The sequence below is a fragment of the Ictalurus punctatus genome, chromosome 16 (assembly GCF_001660625.3).
Source record: "Ictalurus punctatus breed USDA103 chromosome 16, Coco_2.0, whole genome shotgun sequence".
NCBI lineage: Eukaryota > Metazoa > Chordata > Actinopteri > Siluriformes > Ictaluridae > Ictalurus > Ictalurus punctatus.
In genome coordinates this window covers 18,585,904-18,607,443 of record NC_030431.2, presented here as the reverse complement: position 1 = coordinate 18,607,443, position 21,540 = coordinate 18,585,904, and the positions used below count along the sequence as shown (strand labels likewise).

General features: G+C 37.4%; 1 protein-coding gene across 2 annotated transcripts; it reads left to right on the top strand.

Moving 5' to 3' along the window:
* The first annotated feature begins 1,368 nt into the window (after positions 1–1,368).
* On the top strand, positions 1,369–21,129 carry slc38a9 (solute carrier family 38 member 9). Of its 2 annotated transcripts, XM_017489462.3 has the most exons (16): positions 1,394–1,497; positions 2,492–2,597; positions 2,758–2,880; positions 4,850–4,979; positions 5,721–5,836; positions 5,933–5,996; positions 6,083–6,176; positions 6,880–7,050; positions 7,154–7,213; positions 10,431–10,631; positions 10,926–11,033; positions 11,543–11,649; positions 13,420–13,533; positions 13,655–13,803; positions 15,747–15,836; positions 20,730–21,129. In XM_017489462.3, the coding sequence occupies exons 3-16, from the start codon at positions 2,789–2,791 to the stop codon at positions 20,893–20,895; spliced, it is 1,662 nt and encodes a 553-aa protein (XP_017344951.1). In that variant the 5' UTR covers positions 1,394–1,497; positions 2,492–2,597; positions 2,758–2,788; the 3' UTR covers positions 20,896–21,129. The 2 variants fall into 2 exon arrangements, with proteins under 2 accessions (XP_017344950.1, XP_017344951.1); XM_017489461.3 differs by lacking the exon at positions 2,492–2,597 and having other exon boundaries at positions 1,369–1,497.
* Positions 21,130–21,540: the final 411 nt, after the last annotated feature.

Here is a 21,540-nt window from a genome sequence, read left to right as displayed (position 1 = left end):
ATGATCCAAAACATACATCAAAATCAACACGAAAATGATTTACTGACCACAAAATCAAGGTCCTGCCATGGCCACCCCAGTCTCCTGACTTGAAACCCATAGAAAACCTGTGGGGTGAACTGAAGAGGAGAGTCAGTCAGCATCTGCCTCAAAATTTGAAGGATCTGTAGAGATTCTGTACGGAGGAACGGTCTCAGATCCCTTGCCATGTATTCTCCGACCTCATCAAGCATTATAGGAGAAGACTCAGAGCTGTTATCTTGGCAAAGGGAGGTAGCACAAAGTATTGACTAAAAGGGTGCCGATAATTGTTGCACACCTATATTTAACAAAGACATTTTTTTGATAAACCTGTGTTGTGTTTGCAATTGTTTGATATCCACATGAGCAGAGTATTTTTGTGAATGTTTTTTAAAAGAAGATCAAAATTTAAACAATAAAGACAATTTTTCACAGCCTTCTTTGCTCATATTTACCAAGGGTGCCAATATTAGTGGAGGGCACTGTATGTCGGTGATGGTCAGGTGTCCACATACTTTTCAGCATACAGTGTAACTTAAACTAAAATGTTAAGTAATTTTTCACTGGTGGTAAATGAGATAAATTGAGGATCACTATGTAGCATGTCATCTTGCCGCCTGTCCTATTATAATAATGATAACAATATTTTTCTGATACTATAAATTAATCTCTTGATGCACACAGAATATAAAATGTCCTCATACTTCTCCTTTAATTTCAGCAGGTTATATAAATAGCAGTTATTTGGAGACGTAGTTATCTTGGACATAAGTAATTAAGTACAGGCTTGTTAAAAAATCTCTGGAAATGATCATAAACAAAGAGAAGACATCTTATGCAGAAAATTGTTCACAGTGCTCACAGTGTGATGGTACAACACTTTAGACACAAAACACTTTATAAACTGATTTAATAGAACATTTATTTATTTAAATGAGTGAAATGGGATTAATCCACACACTTAAAATCTGTATCCCGTGTTTATATATTTCTGTAAAGCTGCTTTGAGAAAATGACCGTTGTAAAAAGCGCTATACAAATAAAATTGAATTGAATTGAAAATGCTTAAAATTCCCAGTTATAAGCGGTTGTATAATTTTGTACACTGGAGTAGTGATTAAAATACTGTGTATTTAAAGGGACTGTTCTGATTAATTAAGAGATTCTGTTTTAGGGCGTTCCCTTACACTTCCACCGAAAGTGGCCAGAGGAAGTTAAGGTAAAAAAAAAAAAAAAAACACACAACAGAAAACCCGTCGTTGCAGATGCATTATGGGTAATGTAGTTAATTAGCGTGGCCGTACAATACGGATGCGTTATATCTGTGTGCAATGTTCACTACATGTCCCACAAAGACTTTAAAAACGTATAATTCACGTGTCCTTTTCAAAACAAGTTACTTTGCTAATGTGTTTTTGTTCTGTGGCTTACTTGGGAGCAAAGTGACACCATACCACCGTGTTTTATTTTTTACAGGTAAGTTAACAAAGGTAAATAATAGCGTAAAATATAAAAGATGTAAAGTAAATCAATGACGCTGAGTTTGGGGAGTAAAAGTGCGGTGTTTAGCAGAACAGTTTGGAACTCTGTTAGCATTGAAGCTAACGATGTTTACTTGAATCAGCGATACTGTGTAATATTTGCAAAAACAATATCTGTAAATAATTTTATAATTAAAAAAACAATTTAATTCTGAGCTGAATAATTTTTAAAAAATGTAATATCAAGTAAACGGTGTTGACAAACAGCTGTAGAGGTACATATTTGTGAATTTAATTCATTTAGACAGATGTTATTACATATAAAATGTGTATCACAACACTTTAAACTATTCTTTATGCTTCACAATAATTCATCACAACATTTAGGTCCCATGCTATATTTGTAACGTATATAAATATGTAGGAATACGTAATGTATGTACTACACATAATGTAATACATAATACATAATGTAAATGTAGAGAGAAAACAAAACCTTCAGTATAAAATAGATTTGAATGTCCAGTCAGCTTCTTGTTTTTGAAAGTGTCAGCGTTCGCAAAGGAGTACCGATATACACAACCGTCTTAAAATAAAGTGTGTTGAAGTATTCAGAAGTCATTAATCATCTCATACTTCCTCATTTACTTATATGGAACTTTCCTTCAATGATTTTCCTCCTTATCAGTATTGTGTCCTTGCTTTTTATTGCTTATTTGCTTTGTTTTGTCATCATTTGACTTAATATCGGCTGTTAGTTCAGAAAGGTTGTTCAATCTTTGTGTTGAATTTCTAAATACAGCATTTTGTAGATAGCTTTGAAATTAAAAGTAAAGAAACATCCTGAAACAGCATTTCCATGACCGTATTATACAAGCTGGAATGTGGTTGTGGCTTGCTGATGTTTTGCCCTCATTGTATTTAAGGCATAAAGACATAAAGAGCCCCTTTCTTCAATTGCGTCCTCTTTTTCACATGCTCTCACACAGAGACAGAGTCAGCCTCTCCTTCCAGATCCTTTGCCGTCGGTTAAGCGAGAGGACTCTAACTGTGGAGAGTCTGATTCTCATTTCTGCTTCTTCTTAGAAAATCATGGTGGGTCTTATTAAAATGCACATCATGGATGTGCTTGATCCTCCGCAGGAGCCTCTGAAGAAATGAGTTGGGCATGTAGTCAGTGTACATTGAGAAGTTGTGAGAACCCGTGTTTGGGATTGTTTTTATTTATTTAAAAAAAAAAAAAAATTTCTTCCAGGCAATGGTGAACCAGTGAACCAGAAGAGGTCATGGAGGATGATGGGAAACCTCTGCTTGGTTCAATTCAAGCAGGAGATGATTACTCGGACCAGATGGACTTTCTGGACTCCAGACAAAGAAGGTACGAGTTTGTTTATGTTATATGTTTTACTCTAGTAAAACAACACTGAAGGTTAAATCTTAAAATATGTGCAAGCTGCCAGTGTTGAGTTGAAAGTTAAAGTATAAAGTGTTTACATCAAAAATACACCAGCATTATAGACATCTGCGGTTACATTTATTTGTTTGGCAGACATTTTTACCTGCGTGTGACATTTATACTGATGATTAGATGATATCCCCTTATACACTTCACTACATATATCTTTAAACAAGCAGCAATGCCACAGATGCTCCCAGGCATGGTGCCTCATAGCTATGCTACATTATGTAGGTAGCTACATTATACGACAAAAGAATTTGACCTCAACAGCATGTTAGCTGATATCCACCTACCCTTCCTATAATGAAAAATGTTTTTTCCTTTCCTGATTAAACACTCTGGTTATCTTGTACCCACCTGGACATGAAGAACTGGTAGTCTTTGGTCCACTTTGAGACAGTCTCCAGAATAGGGAACATACGGTATCAGGTGAACAAATTTTGTACGTTAAGTAGAATAAATACTTCAGGGGAAAGTACACAAGGATCACAGCCTATTTTTTCCCATGAATTTCTCAAAGTACTGTTTATTCTATTCTGAAGTAAGGTGAGTCATTTTAGCCATCCTTAACCTCTAGTTATGTTTGTGTTGTCCAGCAAAACCAGAAACTCAGTCCCACTTATGCTAATGTCAACAGAAAAATCACATGACTGAATCACTAGGATAGAGAAGCTGTAGATTTGAGCAGTTTCAGAGTTAAGGGCCTGCTTTGGAAGTGCTGGGATGTGAACTCAGAACCTTCTGGTGACTAGCTGAGCCTCTAAACTACCGTCTCTAATAGCAATGTCCAGTGTCTATGCGTGTGCTGTTTAGGTATCTACCTGGTTGAGTCAATCCCTTCATTTAAAGTCATTTTTTTGCATTGTTTATTGCAAATTGGCATCATAAAAATGTAAAATTGTGACATAATCTCCACAACGTTCGGCCGGCGCACGTGTTCCAGTGCGTAACCGACATCTGGATTCAATTCTAATTTATGTCGCAATATTTTAATTTGACTCACCCTTGAAATATCTTTTAGGATGCTGTATCGAATACATCTAGCTGCATGTGAGTCATGTTACATTTTGCTGTCAGTCTGCCCAAGTTGGGATTTCTACTCTGACAGTTTGTAACATGTCTGCACAAGCTGCTGTTTCTCATGAATTTCCAGGCAGAGAACAAGCATTAATTCATTAATTAAGACTTAAGTCTGAGCGAGGTTCAAATGTCATTTGTTTTTCATCCTATTCGATTTTGTGCCAACTTCACAAACGTGTCATCTGATGTGTTATTTTTAGCTGAGCAAATCATGCGAAGTGCACAGTAAGCGATAGTTCTGGGAAGCGTCTGGATGCCGTGTTGGTGCGTTTACCCACACATATGTGCTGAAATCTTCTGGATCTGCATTGATATTGTGACTTTGAATGCCTGTAACTGTTTCCACCACTAAAAACAGCTGGTTGGCTTTAGTGAACGTTGTTCCTTCCAAGAAAATGGTTTTTTTTTTTTTTTGTATGTGAAGTTTTAATTGGTTTCTAAGAGTTGTGTATTCATGAGTGTTTTATAAAGAAATAATGCATTGAGATTGTTTGGAGTTTGTGTGTGCCTTAAAGCTTTGATCCTTTGATTAAACATGATTACGGTTATATGGCCAAATCGACAGGTGAGTTTATTTGAACATGCTTCCAGGGACGCTGTGTTTACTATAGAAAGTTCTGTTCATTTCATAATTTAGAGCTCGATAAAGCGTTAAAGACAACATTGTAAGTGTCAGCTTCAATCTAACAGCAAAATGGAGTAAAACTAGGAGATAAAAAGTGCAGGTAGAAGGATCTAATCAGCTTAGAAACATTGACGAGATGGGTTCTGTTGATCAGTGCTCTTGTCTCTTATCTCTGTCTCGCAGGCCTTTCCATGTGGAGCCCAGGAACATCGTGGAGGACTCAGGTCAGGAGCGAGTGTCTGCTGAGGCTTCAGTGCTTAACAGCAGAGTTCATTACTATGGCCGCCTGGCTGCGTCATCAGATAGGTTGCTGGTAATCTATGTGCCATCTATCCTCTCTATAAAACTACATACACCAACAAATGATTTCACCAAAATAGTCTGGCTACTTTGCTTTATCGAATATGTGTTTACTTAGAGTCGCACTATGGTGCAGCAGATAGCATTGCTCTCTCACAGCTCCAAGATCCCTTGAGCTTGGGTTTTTCCTCATGTTCTCGAGTCTTTCATGGGTTTATGCCGGGTTCTCCAGTTTCCTCCAACCTCTTAAAACTTCCTAGTAGGTGTATTGGTGTCTCAAAATTGCGCCTAGGTGTGAACGTGTTTGTGTGTCCTACGATTGACTGGCTGCCCATCCGGGGTGTATTCCCGTCTCGCACCCAGCGTTCCCAGGATCCACCGTGACTCTGACCGGGACAATGTGGCTACTGAAGATGAATGAATGAATTCCCATGACGTGCCCAGTGTATATCTAGCTAACTGTTAAGTGAAAGGATACTTCACATGATTGAAGTCCAGAGATATTCCTTTCCTCTTACCTTCAGTAGCCAGTGTTTACCGCAGTGTCACACTATATGTATATACACAGGAGGTTTAATGTTGATATGATTTGTCCTGGAAGCCGAACTGCGTGTTACTCCGAGCAAGCTGAACACATAGTCATACTGATTACAACTCTAAAACTATTTAAAAGCAGGTGACTTCCAAGCATTCTGATTGTACCACGTGTTTGTCATGAGGTAATACTTTGGTTTATTTCACCTGACCTCTGAAGGCTCCTCCTGACCATGTGATCCCTCCACCTGAGGAGCTCTACATTTACAGTCCTCTGGGGACAGCGTTTAAAGTGCAAGGAGAGGGAACTGCCAAAAACCCTAGTATTGTCACTATGTATGTATTAGAAATCTAGAAGTTTTCTAATTCTTCATGTAAACTTATAAGCTTGAAAACATGCCAGTGTAATAATTAAGCCACTCGTTTGTGTAGTTTCGCTATCTGGAATACGATGATGGGAACGTCCATACTGAGCATGCCATGGGGAATAAAGCAGGTGTGTGTTCACGTTTAGTTTTCATCCAAAATCGCTGTGCATCACTTGCCTGTAACTGGATTTCTTTTTATTTTTTTGGTTTGCAGTCTGGGTTCACACTGGGAATCATCATCCTCATCTTAATGGGCTTCCTCACACTCTACTGTTGTTACAGAATTCTGAAGTCCACCAAATCAATACGTAAGCTAATCACACAGCTCTTAACTCTCGAAAAAAAACGTCATTGTAATGGTTTTTCTTTGCTCAGTTCTTATTCAACATGGATGAGTAATGTAACTTCAAATCAAGTCAAGGCCTGCTATTTTTCTTTCTAAAGCACATTGATGCATTTTTACATTTGAAAGTTGTTATATAAATGTAGTCCTTTTTCTTCTACTTATTATTATTATTATTATTATTATTATTATAAGGCAGATACACTACACCTGTAAAAAGATTTCAGATTCACTAAAGGAGGTGATGTTTATAGATAGGATAGGACCATTACCCAATGTTCTCAGCATTACAAATGAAGTGAGGAAGAACTCTTGTAGCGGGTCAGCGTAACGGGTGGCACCTCCCTACCCTCCCATTGCTGAGCTGTTTACTACTGTTGGCAAATGGCTGCAGGAATTCAGGACTGGAAGATCCTGTACTTCCTCATGTGTTTGTCACATTTTGTGCCGAGCTTTATGTTCCACCTTTGCTCTTGTGTGTCCTGTATGTGTATTCTGCACTTTAGATGCATCTTGTCAAGGGACTCAGGATGTAATGGGTCATAGATCAAATATGATCATTTGTGTTTAGTTTTTTATTTATTTATTATTTTTAAATATGTACAATTCTAGAGATTACTGTGATATGAAGCTTGTGTTTACCTCTCTCTTTTTAAAAAAAATCTCAGCTTATATAGATACCTCAGACTGGGAGTTTCCTGACGTGTGTAAATATTACTTTGGGCGATTGGGACAGTGGTCGAGTTTGTTATTTTCCATGGTATCGCTGCTTGGAGCGATGGTGGTCTACTGGGTGCTTATGTCCAACTTCCTGTTTAACACCGGCAAATTCATCTACAGTAAGCAGCCATTGTGTCATGCTACTTATGTGAATTCACTGATTCATTGTGGTTTAGACAGGGGTTTGTCATGAGGTAAAAGTGCTTTTCTTTTTACCACCAGACTATGTTCACCACATGAATATGTCTGATTCAGAGTTTGGCACAAATGGAACGGACAGAGGTTAGTATCTGTGAGATATTTCAGCCTAGGAGCTCATCATTATTATTGTCTACCATTATAATCACTTACTGGCAACTTCATTAGGAACAACTTTACCCCCATGCTCCTTCATGCAATTCTCCAATCAGCCAAGCATGCGGCATCTGAGCTGTTCATAAAATCGTGCAGATACCGGTAAAGTGCTTCAGTTTACATGGAATGGAAAACAAAATACTTCTGCTGAGCGTCAGTTCTGGGGGCGGAAATGCTTTGTTTATGAGAGCGGTCAGAGAAGAATGACAGGAAGTCTACAGAAAAAGGGGTCATGATTTAAAAAAACAAAACAAAGTATCTTCCCTGAGGTGTATTAATAATATTAGTTACATTTATTTATTTATTTTAATTTTTACCAAATATAGTAATTTATTATCTTTTCCCACCCTGTCACTGACCCGCTGACTGAAATATCGTTTATTGTTCTTTGAAACATGAAACATGAAATCATGAAGCCATGAAACTTGCAGGACGGGTTGCTGGTACAATGACCTCTTGTATGTCAAAAGATCAAGGAAAATTTGACTTAATCAAAATTTTGATGTCATGACCCCGTAAAGAACCAACCTTTACAACTGATGTGAGCAGACCACATTGGGTTCCACTTCTGTCAGCCAAGAACAAGAATCTGAGACTATATTGGGCACAGGCTCACCAAAACTGGACAGTTCAAGACTGGAAATACATTGTGTGGTCTTTTTTCCAGTCTTCAGCTGTCCAGTTTCTACGAACATGTGCCCACTGTAGCCTCCATGTCAGTCACTGAAATCCCCCTTTTCCACAATACTGATGTTTGATGTGAATATTAATGGAAGCACTTTACCTGTATCTCAGTGATTTCATGAATTGTTCTGATGCCACATGATTGGCTGATTGGATTATTCCATAATAAGCAGGAGTACAGGCGTTCCCTGTGTAGTAGCCAGAGAGTGTATATTTTGTCTTTTTCTGCCTGTTTATGTTCATTTTTTTATCGAAATGTTGTAAAAATTACAGTAATGTTTTTTAATTTTTTTAAGTTGGGTGTATTAATTCTTGCATAAAAAGTCACGGTTAAGACTAACACATTAGCAAGGCTTCACTTCAGACTTCCAGAGCAGTATTAGCTGATAAACATAGCTATATGCTTCAGCAGTATGGCTGTTAGTTATAGGCATGCTTGCCTCTTTGAACTCTGGCAGTTATTAATAAAATAACTGGGAGCAGAACCGAAGCTGTAGTTTCTATGGCACCTGATCAGCCAACTAGTGTTATTTCCCGTTTCAGCATTTCTAGAATCAGTTGGCTGATGACACCAACTTCAGACTGGTTACACCAGTGTTGGTGCATTTTATTAAAAAAAAAAAAAAATTGCTATAATAAATCAAATTGACATGCCAGATAATTTGGCGAACCACGTACATTCAACCAGACAAACGCTACGTGTTCTAGTCTAGATCTCCTGTGCTTGGGTGTGGCTTTAGAAGTGATATAATAGGACAGAGGGCTGCATTTGTTTGAACCTTGCGTTTCAAAACATCCAGCTTCAGCTAACTATGGGGAACCAAACCTGCAGAAATGAAAAATAAATAAATAGATAAATAATGTAATAGAAAAATAAAGGAATAAATGACTTGATAAAACAAATATAATTCATTTTAAAATTAAATTTAATCCTACATTTTTTTTGTATTTTTGATTCATTTATTATTGTGTTTATTTTTTAAATGTATTTTTATAATTTGTAAATATTATTTGTATTATTTTTAATTTATTTTTTTGTCGGTTTATTTATTTATTTATTCCCACACGTATTTCTTTCCATATTTATTTATTTATTTATTTATTTATTTATTTATTTATTTATTTATTTATACATTTATTTATTTTTTACTTTTCAACGCGCAGTATGGAAATGAGGGAGGCGGTCCCTGTGTAGCTCCAGTACATCATTGGTTGAGAGCTCACGTATAAGAGTCAGGACGAAGAGAATAAATCACAAACTCATTATTAACCACGTAACAGAGACAGAAATGAACACTAATACATTTGAAAGCTAAAAAGGCTGTAAGGCTACTAGGAGCTGCATAGTTCTTTCACATACACCAAACAACTTTCTTCAAGTTTCCAGCAGTTTGACCCTGTGAGAGAAGTTTCAGTAGGACTTATCGGATGTAAATAAGATGGACGTCCCACCGTGCAGAGAGCCTACATTTCAGGCTTTACTTCGACATTCATGTGGCATACAGCTCTCCTAAAGCATCAGTAAGCACCTCTACTCTAAATAGCACACAGTTATTTGATGCGTGGTTATCGACTTTGTTTCCTAAGTTGCACAACTCTCTTGCTATTTGTGAAGCATCCGCCATAGTTTACACGGGAGCTCCGACCTGACATCGCTCCAAAACAAGTGAACAGTATTCGAGCACACGCTTCAATCTACGATGAACTAAGCAAGACCAACCCGCCTAATTATCAAACAAGACACTGAAATGTAAGAATAAATACAAAAAGAAATAAAACATGTTGAAAAAAATAAATATCTAAGTGAATTCATGTGGGAATAAAGAAATATAAAAATAAATGAACGCATAAAAGAATAAATACATAAAAGTTAAAAAGAATAAAAATAAATTAAAAACTAAATATAGAAAATAATAAATGAAAGAAAAAAGTCATAAAAATAAATTTGATTAAATTTAATATTAAATGATTTATATTTGTTTTATAAAGTCATTTATTCCTTTTTTTATTTTCCTATTACATTTATTTATCTATCTATCTATTTATTTATTTATTTATCTATTTTAATTTCTGCAGGTTTGGTCCTCTATAGATAACTGCCACCAAAAACACTGACTTGACCTTTTAAAATTATATTTACAGCTTTTGGCAGACGCCCTTATCCAGAGCGACTTACAGTTATCTCTGAGCAGTTTAAGAGAAGGTTAAGGGCCCTGCTCATGGGTCTAGCAGCGGCCGCTTGATGCTGCTGGGATTTGAAGTCATGACCTTCCGATCAGAAGTCCGACATTACATGCTCCTTTAAATGCTGCTCATTACTAATATCATAAGAAGGCATTTTTATGTAGTCATATATTTAATCTCACTCCTGAGTGTGTCAGGCAGTATCCTCAGTGAATTAACTCTTTAATGAGCTCCATGTGTACTGTAGCAGTAATCTTAATTTCATCATCTGTCCCAGTGGTTTGTCCATACCCAGATGTGGATCCACATAAGAACAGCAGCATTAGCCTGCATTATGTCAGTGATAACAGTACAGACACAGCGTTGTTTGACCACTGGTGGAGTAAAACCAAAACTATCCCTTTCTACCTTATTGTGCTGCTTCTGCCGCTGCTCAACTTCCGCTCGGCATCCTTCTTCGCCAGGTTCACCTTTCTGGGTAAGTTTTGTTCCATTTTGATTAGAAGTGCTGGAAATGGGCTCGTTTGAATATTTGGATTTGGTAGTTTAATGAAGTTCCACTGGTATACATTGATCTTCTTGTAGTAGGTTTTGAATATCTGACAAAGCTTATGATATAATTCGTGCTGTCTCTGTTTACTGAGGCAAACTAATTTGCATTTTCCTATATAGGAGTTATTGATTTCCTGTACTTTCCATGATCACATGTTTGTTTGCCTGTAAGGAGAACCAGACTGGTATGTAAATGGGTTTTATTTTTCATTTCACGCAGGCACTATTTCAGTGATCTACCTCATCATCCTGGTCACCGTTAAAGCTTTTCGGCTAGGCTTTCACCTGGAGTTCCATTGGTTCGATTCCACCGATTTTTTCATCCCAGGTAAACACCAGTGCCAGGCAGAGATGAATTGACGAGGGACTCTGCATTATAGCGTCACATGATAATAATGAAAAGAGTAAAGTATTAATTCGGCTACCTACAGACATTGAGCGATAAATCGCTGTGAAGCCGTTGTTTTCTCATGAAGAGAATGAAGTGCACCATTTTGAATTTACTCCCATATTAATACAACTTTAATCCAACCAATCAGATAAAACCAGAGCATATGAGAGGGCAAGAAGTAACTTGCTTTTTACAGGCATGAAGGAGATACAAATTCCTTTCTTTTCATTGGCAACATGGCAGCAATGAGGTGCCTTGTTTACTTAATAACAAACACTAGCTTTTCAAAGTAAAATGGCTCAGGATGGTGTTGGGTCCTCATTATTCATCACGTAACTTGATTGCTCAGTGCTTTTTGTTTTAAACAAAGACAGCGAAGCTGCATAAATATTGAACCAAGCTGTTTCATTGTTCATCCGCAATCTGCTCGTGTGTGTTTTGTGTAGAGTTCAGAATCTGGTGTCCTCAACTCACTGGTGTTCTCACTCTGGCCTTCTTCATCCATAACTGCATCATCACCCTCATGAAGAACAACAAGAATCAGGAGAACAACGTAAGTGCAGCTCTTCCCTCAGTTTCACACCCATGCCATACTTTGCTTGCACCTCTTAAACAATCAAGACGGACAGGTTATTTTAAGGTGGACTGGTTAACCGTCATCAGATCAAGCCAAGTAGACTGCCATTTGCATGGTTTTACTCGTTACTGCATACAGAAGTAGAGCTCAGATCTTAGGGAACAGAGATTTTATAGTTTTGCACGTGAGTCTCTGTGGCAAATGCAGACTTCCTGATCAGGAAGTGTCCACTGTGGCCTCATCAGTAGAACACGCGAAGTCCGTTGTCAGCAGAAATCATGGTTTTTGGAACAAAGTATTGCTTGTTTCATGCCTTTTTATACCATATATCCTGCACTTCCCTGATCACATGCAATGCTGAGGTTAGATCGAATGAATCATCTGTTTTGCTGGGTCTCCTGCACTTCCTTATTACATGCTAATATCAAATTAACTCGAAGTAAGATCAAATTGAGTTAAATTTAACATCAATTGAGTACAAAAGGTGTTGTCTGCAAAAGTCTGACTTTGGAACAACAAGCTGCTTATTGCACATCTTTTATTGCTGTGTCCTGTACATCCTGATCACATGCTAAGTAAGACCATTTGCATACAGCCCTAATCTTTATATAACTTTGGATGATAATGGAATGTATCAGTGGTTTGTAACCTTTTTGCAAGTTCTTACCAAGAAATTTTTTTTAAAAATTAAAAAAATTATTATTTTTTTTTTATACACTTAAGAATGACAATGTTTTGCGACAACCAGATGGGCTAGTTTGAGTATTTTAGAAACTGCTGATCTCCTAGGGTTTTCACACACAACAGTTTATAAAGTTCTCACAGAATGATTGTGATGAAAGATGTTGGAGGAGAATGGCAAGACTGGTTTGAAGCATGTACATTTACATTTATGGCATTTGGCCATTATCCAGAGCGACTTACATTTATGTCATTTATACAACTGGGCGGTTGAGGGTTAAGGGCCTTACTCAACGACCCAGCAATGAAAACTTGGCAGTGCTGGGATTTGAACTCATGACCTTCCGATCAGTAGTCCAACGTCTTAATCACTCTTAATAGCTCAAATTATCACTCTTTACAACTGTGCTGAGCAGAAAAGCATCTCCGAATGCTCAACACATCCAACCTTGAGGTGCATGGGCTACAACAGCATAAGACCACATCCGTTTCCAGTCCTGTAATCCAGGAACAAGAATCTGAGGATACAGTGGCACCAGTGCCACGGTTAAATTCACTCAGATCACATTTTTCCTTTTTTCTGATATTTGAGAGAAACTTTTTCAAAAACTCTTGACCTGTATCTGCATGATTGTTTTACTTTTTTGTTTTTTGCACATGATTGGCTTATTATATAATTTCCTGAATGAGGTGTTTCTATTAAAGTGGATGGTGAGTGTATATGAAAATGGGATCTAAAAATAGCTTCTGCATAATATCATTTATTTGTATCTACTTACTTATAAAATTTTTCTGAGCTTCCTCTGTATCATTATTCACATAAACCAGTATTATGAATGAATGCTCAATTCCAGCACCACATGTCCAGCGGTTTTGCTCCAGATGTTTAATCAAATCCATCATTTGGATGTCATTTTTCTTTATTCCAAATGACCTTTGTACATATCTACCAGTCAGATGTCTGCTGGCTACCCATGTATACCACTAAGCAACACAATACTACAAGTAACATTAGCTATTAAAGGCTTTAATACCATGGAACTTGTGTTTTTTTTATGGTTGCAGGTTCGAGATTTGTCCTTGGCTTACCTTTTAGTAGGTCTAACGTACCTCTATGTGGGAGTTATGATCTTTGCTTCTTTTCCTTCTCCACCACTGTCTAAGGAATGCATCGAACCAGTAAGCCTTATTTCCTCTTTTTGTCCTGTCTGTGAGCTGTTCAGCTTTCACATATGTCTAATTCTGGCTTGTTGATGCCATTTAACAATGAATTCTCATGCTGACCCTTGCTTTGGGACAGAACTTTCTGGATAACTTTCCCAGCAGTGATGTAATGGTGTTTGTGGCTCGGGCCTGTCTGCTGTTCCAAATGACCAGCGTCTACCCGCTGCTGGGTTACCTGGTTCGGGTGCAGCTGATGGGCCATATCTTTGGTGATCACTACCCAAGGTAAAATGTCTCATAATGTAAGCTTTCTGCAATCAGTTAACACTGAGATTCAGCAGAAAGGCTGTTTTTTTTAACAGAAAAATTTTTTCTGGCTGACATGGATTTGGGGTGATGTTGGGGTGGGGGGGGGCATTCTCTCTCTCTCTCACACACACACACACACACACACACACACTCACACTCTAACCATAACGACATTATCACCCAAGTATATGTTAACTAGTTCTAGTCATAATAATAATAATAATATTAAAGATTTTTTTCAACATTTAGTCTAACCATGGAGTATAGGAGTCCGCTTGCCTGAGCTTTGAGATGAAAAACAGAAACTAGAGAATGCTTGGTATGACCCAAGGCATGTAATGGGTCATTTTTGGAGTTGGTAACATAGGGTTAAATGTGGAGGGAAGATAATAGAGTCAGCAGCCATAGCAACCGCATGCTTAAAATAAACATTCCACTATCTGGTGTGTTCCCTTGGTGCGCAGTGCCCAGAACAACATCCCAAATATTGATTTTTCACAATCTATGTGATATTTGCAAAGTTCATTAATGCTTGACCAATGATATTTACAAAGTACCGTGCTCATTTGAAGTGGGGTTCTGCTCTCTCTCTCTCTCTCTCTCTCTCTCTCTCTCTCAAGATGAAGAACTTGTATGCTAAAAATAAACTTTGATAACCTTTTTGTATTTCTAGTTTTATTCCCAAAATTTCCTTTAAAACTGTTAACATACTGATGAATAATGTGTACCTTCCATACTATTTTCAAGCAGAGTTTCCTTGTTCCTGAATGTTGAGCAAATGTTGAAATTCAAAGCAACTATGCAGCGATCACAAATATAGCCACCAGTGTCATAATGTGATTAACTGATTGTTTACATCATCACAAAACACAAAAACTGTGAAAGAGGATGTGTGTGTGCTTGGACGATGCGTAACTGTAAACAGCCATTAAAGCGGGACTGGGCCATAATACCAATAAACCAACAAATGTACCAAAACAAACACATTTTTTGTCCTTAGTAACATTGCATTGGTAAACTAACACTAACGAGCCTTTTCTTTTCTTTTTCTTTTTTCTTTCTTCCATTGTTTTTTCCCCTCATTTCCCCTATAGGCTTTTACTTGATTTATCCAGTGATAAAATGCACTTAAGGGAAGCTTTATCCCCAGGGAGAAGCTTTCAAAAGTTTTCAAAAGCACTCTTTTGTGACAAAAGAAAAATCCAGTACTGGTATTATAAGGCCTCATTTCACCCATCTTCTAGCCATTTCCACAGAATACTGTTCCTGATTAAAAAATAGACCAAACAGACAGGTTGAAAACAGCCTAAATATGCTGCATGTGTTTCTCAATGTCATTTGTATACTATGAAAGCTGTCAGAAGAAGGTTATATGGAAATAGCCTGGAGTGATGTGTTGAAATGAGCATTATTTTAAATAGGAAGCTTCTACAATTCAAGTAGCAGCATGCATTAGGATTTGAATAGATAAAGTGGGGAAGTTTTGTTTTTTGTTCGTTGGCTCTGCAGTTCAGTTGTTATTATAACTTGCATTTCAGGTCGAGTGGTTTTTGTTGCCATTCCTCTATCTAGCTGGTATACATTGGAACGAAATATAATTTTACTCATGTTACAACATAATACAGTAATATTATGTGTACCTGTAGTACACAGGACTACACAAAGTGCACATATACAACAGTGTGAGATGAGCAACAATAAAGTAAACACAGAATACAATGGATACATGGGACGAAAAACACACTGTTGTGTGGAAAAACTAATGCAAAAATGGTCTGTGTTGTAGTAGAAGTTGACTGTGGTAGCAGCAATAAAAGACTCATTACATTTAGAGTCCTAATAGTATAAGTGTCCAATAACAAGTAAAACACTCAGATAAATAACATACTAACTGTGTTATTTATTTCTTTGTTTTATAGTTTTTTCCATGTCTTTATCCTGAACATCATCCTTGTGGCTACTGGGGTCCTAATGGCCAGGTTTTATCCAAACATTGGATCCATTATCAGGTGAGAGAAAAGTGTGACTTCAAATTATGACAAAACATCTTGTATGAACATTAATTATTGAATAACAGTGCGAGTTTGCAATAATGTATTTCACAGTGTGAAAATAAAATATAAATGATTAATCCATTAATATTGGCACCCTTGGTAAATATGAGGAAAGAAGGGTGTGAAAAATTGTCTTTATTGTTTAACCTAAAAGGGTTAACCTAACTTTAGAATCTTTTATTTATTTATTTATTTTTGGATAAACCTGTGTTTGCAATTGTTTGATATCCATGAGAGCAGAGTATTTTTGTGAATAAAGACAATTTTTCACAGCCTTCTTTGCTCAGTATTAGTGGATGGCGCTGTGTATGTATATTACAGTATAGAAATTGTGCAAACCAGAATAAGACATTATGTCTTATAAAACAATATGTAGGTTGAATTAACGTAAAAATAAATCTATCTTAAAGATTGACTCTAGAATACAGGATAGTGTCTTAAAAAGAACAGGAAGTAGAATCCGTCAATATAATGTATATAAATGTTGTTTTCTATAGTTTTCTCAAGTCTTGAGGACGGGGACTGTGGGAATTCTGTAAATATTACTCTTGGCCTCAGATAGTCAAGTTTAATCAACTGACAATGAACTGATGCATATGAATGTTTTCTTATGTTGTATACATGGCTCAATAGTGAGGAGACGCTCAACCAGGAGCAGTTGTATTTAATTTTTAATAACTTTTTTTTTTTGCATAATGTAGATAAGTAGCAACACGCTTTTATGAATAGCATGTATTTACATAGTGATTAGATTTATTTTTAATACTTATATGAATGTTCCTAACTTCATGATTTTGTAAACGCGTTTTTTAAAAAAAGCTATGGTTTTTAAATCCTCGTTTATACCGTACATGTTCCTTTGAATAGATTTTGAGGTTTCATACTTTTATGCGCACATTGTTTGATTATGCATACTCATTTTGCATACTTATTTTTTGATTCTTTTCATAATGCTGTACCTTTACAGAACAAAAAAGCAGTTTTAGTGATGTTTGTTTTTTCCACCCATATTCTCACTATCGCTTTTATCTCAATTGTAATCATTTGTTTAATTAGGTACGTGTAAGGCATCACTAGTCGCTTTGTATTGTCTATTTGCTCTGCTTAAGACACACATTGCTGTGGAACAATCTTCCATTTGTGTAGATATCTGGTGAGTCAGTAAATATATATCTGGGAACAGGGCTGATAATGCTCATGTTTGGAGCCCTCATTGCTCCTGACACTTTGACAACGGAAATGTCAGAAACTTGACGTCACTATTCATATATATTATTAAAGACTAGATTTATATAGTAAACAAAAATAGTGGTTACAGGAAAAATGATGTTTAAATGAAAACTGACTTTATGGTGTGTTTGTCATAATCAGTCTTGTTTATCATAATCGGCTGTGTCCAGGATACATAATCCACATTGGTATGCAAGCTAACTCCATGCTCATTAGTAAAGTGACCCAAAGTTAGATATAGATACAATGAAAATTAAAATGAGCAACGTTCATTGTGTCTTCGGGACATCACGAGTTTGCATCCCGATGATGCTGCAGCCATCCGTTGCCCGGGAATCCAAGAGAACAGAAAACTGTTCTCTGGGTAGGTGGGATGGCAGTACACATACTCCTGTCAGTCACACAGACACATCTGGGCATCTGTGAGCTGATGTATGTGAAAGAGGTTAGATGGTGCTCTCCACAGTTAGTAGCTGTTCTGTGATAGGGAAGAGCTAGCTAGTGGGTGGGGTTATTAGCAGTTGACCAAATTGGGAGAGTACTTCACTATATGGCCAAAAGTTTGTGGACCTGACCGTCTCACCCGTATGTACTTGTTGAACATCTCAGTCCCACTTTGCTGTTATAATAACCTCCACTCCTCTGGTAAAGCTTTCCACTAGGTTTTGGACTGTGGCTGTGGTGATTTGCTCATTCAGCCACAAGAGTATTAGTGAGACATGGGGTGCCTTGTGCACAGGGGCATTGTCATGCTGGAACAGGTTTGGGGCCCCTTCTTTGAAGGGGAATTGTAATGCTGCAGAATACAGTGCATCCGGAAAGTATTCACAGCGCTTCACTTTTTCCACATTTTGTTATGTTACAGCCTTATTCCAAAATGGATTAAATTCATTATTTTCCTCAAAATTCTACAAACAATACCCCATAATGACAACGTGAAAGAAGTTTGTTTGAAATCTTTGCAAATTTATTAAAAATAAAAAAACAAAAAGGCACATGTACATAAGTATTCACAGTGATTGAAATACATGAGTCTGGGAAGGGTTATAAAGCTATTTCAAAGGCTCTGGGACTCCAGAGGACCAAAGTGAGAGCCATAATTTGCAAATGGAAAAGCTCGGCACAGTAATGAACCTTCCCAGAAGTGTCCAAACTTCCAAAATACTTCCAAAAGAGCAAAACAACTACTCATCCAGGATATCACAAAAAGACCCAAGGACAACATCAAAGGACCTACAGACCTCTCTTGTGTCACTGTTCATGACGCCGGTATCAGAAAGACACTGGGCAAAAATGGCATGGAAGAGTGGTGAGGTGAAAACCACTGCTAACCCAGAAGAATATTAAGGCTCGTCTGAATTTTTGCCAAAACGCACCTCAAATGTGGATTGTTGAGTCAAAAGTGGAACTGTTTGGAAGACGGGTCCCGTTACATCTGGCGTAAACCAAACACAGAACTCCACAAAAAGAACATCATACCTACAGTCAAGCATGGTGGTGGAAGTGTGATGGTGTGGGGATGCTTTGCTGCTTCAGGGCCTGGGCAACTTGCAGTAACTGAGGGAAACATGAATTCTGCTGTCTACCAGAAAATCCTAAAGGAGAATGTCGGTCTTCAGTCCGTAAACTGAAACTCAAGCGCAACTGGATTATGCTGCAAGAAAATGATCCAAAGCATAGGAGTAAATCCTAGTCCTAGAAGTAAGTGAAAGACTGATTTCCAGTTATCTGAAGCAGTTTGTTGCAGTTATTGCAGCTAAAAGTGGCACAGCCAGATTTTAAGGGGGGCAGATTTTAAGTTTAAGGGAGCAATTAGTTTTTTCACATGGGTGATAAATAAAAACTACTATGTGTTTATTCAGGTTGCCTTTGTTTTATGTTGTATTTCGTTTGAAGATTTAAGCCTATTTAGTATGAGAGAGACACAAAAACAAAAGAAATCAGCACTGTAACTTAGTCCAGAATCTATTTAGATAATTATTACCATTTATTTAGGATAAAGGTTATTCTGAAAATAAGTTTAAGCTTATTATTTCTATCATTAAAAAAAAGGAATTCCATCTCGGTCACATTGGTGTATTAAAGTGTAAACATGAATGCAGCCTTTGAGAAATTCATACTACATTATTAATTTTCCTCCCAACCCTTTCAGCTTTACAAGTGTGCTATAAGTTAGTCCTGTTAGGTTTTCATGGCACAGCTTTAGGTCCAAGTTATTGTTGGAGCCCTCTGCTGCCTGTGAAGTGAACAGCAGTGAAATGAATAGCAAAGACCTCTAGCCACTGTTGATACTAAGTATGCCACTAAGTCAGGGGTGCCCAAGCTTATCCGGAAAGGGCCGGTGTAGGTGCAGGTTTTCATTCCATCCAAGCTGAAGCCACACCTGAGTCTATTGAAAGCCAAGATCAACTGATTAAACAGATGTAATCGGGTGTGGCTCCAGCTTGGTTGGAATGAAAACCTCACATTCACACCGGCCCTTTGCGGATAAGATTGGACACCCCTGCACTAATGGAACAGGGCAGAGCTTTCTGCTTTATTTTTATTTATTTTGTCAGAGGACAGAGTCTCAGACAAATAAAACATGGAGCGTTTATTCTTCCAGCCCTGGTGTTTACGAGATTGAGGGCTTCTGTTGCCTTAAGAACATCATTTCACTCTCGCATCCGAGTGGGGAAACAGGAAACCACACAGGTCTCTCGAGTGTGCAAATGTCTATCCCAGTGTTCAACGAAGTGATGCCACTGCCATCTGGAGTCCAAGAGAACATATTTGCTGGTGCTCTGTGAGTGGGTGGGAGGGCTTTTCTCATTCCTCTGTCCGTCATAGCATCACTAGCTTATCGCAAATGCAGTTAGCAGATTTTCCAAAAAAACCCAAAACAAAACCATTCATCTGCCCTGATTGCCCAGATTCCCTGATGCCCAGATTTTCAAAGCATATTCAGCTGCCCTGTAAAATTGCATGAGTTATTGTTTCAAAAGACATCATGTGTTAAAGGACACATTAATTTTGTTGTGCAGTAACAGATTGAAAATTGGTTACAACGAAGTGAAAAGAAAATTGTTTGTTTTTAAAATGTTTTTTTTTTTTTTTTTGTTAATAGAGTTGGATCTGCCTTTTTTAACACTCTTTAATTACTTTTATTTTGCTCAAGTTATACAGCAAAAAAAAAGAAGAAAAAAAACAAGAACAATGAGCTGAAACTATATAATGACAATAAATGTTAAAAAGGCTGACTACAGATCTATGGTTAACTGAAAAAAAATCTGCAACTATAAGGACAAATGGAATCCAATAATATGCAAATAAACTGGTACAAGGATTTTCAGCTTGAAATCAGCTTGAAAAACAAACTTTTTGTTTGTTTATTTATTTTCCCCCAAAAAAATATTTCAGACCAGGTATGAGTATGTGCAGATATATTACATAAAAAAAAAGAAAGAAAAGATTTTGCCTATAAGAGGGAGCTGTTTCAAATAGTCATATTCCAAACAAACAAACAAAAAAACTTTTCACAGATTCTCATTTCTCCAAACCTACCTGCAGATAATGGAACACAAAATTATATGTATTATAATTTGAATAATTTCCTAACGTGTGTGTTCGTTCGTGTAGGTACTCGGGGGCGACATGTGGTTTGGCTCTGGTGTTTGTCTTCCCCTCAGCTGTCCATCTGAAGGCCCTGAGACGTAGCGGTGAATTGCGCTGGCCCTCTGCTTGCTTCCACATCCTTCTCATCGTGATCGGAGTGGCCAACCTCCTGGCCCAGTTTTTCATGTAGTACCATCACATTGTTCTCTCACACGTGTTCTTACAGTTGTAGTTCTGGTTTTGGCACCTAGGTGGCGGTACTGCACATCACTTAGGTGGTTTCAGCAAGGAGATCCAGCTGCTTTGGCCAAAGTCACCTTTGTTTGAAATTGAGCCCTGTAAGTAAATGTTACTGACTGAAAATCAACCATCAGCACGGTTGTGTTTGCGTTTATTTTTAATTAAATTATATTAAAAGATTCAACTGCCAAGAAATGTTTAAGTATCATTCTTCCTCTGTGGCCGATTATTCCACAGAGAGGAGCTCTGTGTGATCATAGCAGGTATAATCTGGACGTCCCATTTAACAGACAGGTGACTATAATCACCTGAGGAGTTATCACTTGTATTTCAACTGCACTGTTTCAAATGCTGCATTGTTTTACTGTTTGTTTTTAACGCAGATTTGAACATGATTTGAACGCATGTCTCTGGGTTCACAATTTCAAACTGTGAACTGAACAGAATGTTCAGGTCCCACCCCGACGGTTTTGTTTTTGTACCCGTTTTCTGTATTTGTGCACTCCGTTTCTCTGAACATTGCGCTGAACATTGTGTAATTTACAGTTTTGACACCCTTCATAAAAATGAGCGAAAATGATTACACACAGTAATT